General features: G+C 34.7%; 1 protein-coding gene across 1 annotated transcript; it reads right to left on the bottom strand.

Annotated features, from left to right (window-relative positions):
• Window positions 1–24: 24 nt before the first annotated feature.
• On the bottom strand, window positions 25–556 carry C922_05876 (hypothetical protein; the record flags this gene model as incomplete). The annotated part of the gene is made up of 1 exon (XM_008821446.1): window positions 25–556. A coding segment is annotated over one exon (531 nt), but the record flags the coding sequence as incomplete, so codon positions are not given.
• Between the last annotated feature and the right edge of the window lie 346 nt (window positions 557–902).

Genomic DNA, 902 nt, shown 5'->3' on the forward strand with positions numbered 1-902 from the left:
ACTGTTTTAGCATGGTCATTCCACCTAATCTATTGATTATCACTTCCTTGTTTAACTCTTCTAAGACGTATTCATGTTTGAACTTTCTGGCTAATGAGACATCTTCTAATTCGTTCAACATTATTTGCTTTACGAATGGGTTGTTCGACATATTATCCTTTAATGACTTTAGTGCGTATTCTGCTTTCTTTGTGTCGTTTCCTATTTTCCTTTGTCCATTTCCTACTTGGCTTTTTTGATTTTCTCTCTTCTCTGACCCTTTTTCTAATAAAGTATGCTTCACCTCTTTCCATGTTGATTCTGTCATTGGTCCAGTGCCTGTTATGGCATTTTCGAATTTTTTCAATTCTTCCCCTACTGCCTTAGGTTGCTGTAATAATATTTTTCCCAACACATCTATCATGTAATCAGGACTGATATCATCTCCGAAGGGTACACCTTGTATATTCTCCAAGTTCAATTTATTTGTGTCACCATCATTATGGAAAAAATATTCCTTTAACTTCTTTGATTCTTCAATCTGCTTGGCTAAAAGCGTCTTCTGTTCGGTGATCATTTTATTTGGCGTAGCTCCTTCCCGAGGGAAGTTCACACTTACATTTTCCTTTCGTTTCTTTTCATGATGGTTAGCAAAAATACTCTGAAAAAAATGGTTAAGGGGGTAGAAATAGGTAAATTCGTAAATTGTGTGCGTTGTGTCAATTGTACATACCTGCACTGTGTATATACATATAAATATATGCGTGTAGAACATGCTCAGGTCACGAAATCGTATTATATACATAGATATAGAGCATCACAATCAAGAGCCTATTTCTAGTATAGCCTCTAATTTTTATGGTAGATTACATGGTGAGGATAGAAAAAAATATATGTTATGAGGATGAATATAAAACTCCTTA

This window comes from Plasmodium inui, assembly GCF_000524495.1.
Source record: "Plasmodium inui San Antonio 1 unplaced genomic scaffold supercont1.309, whole genome shotgun sequence".
In the NCBI taxonomy this organism is placed as follows: Eukaryota; Apicomplexa; class Aconoidasida; order Haemosporida; family Plasmodiidae; genus Plasmodium; species Plasmodium inui.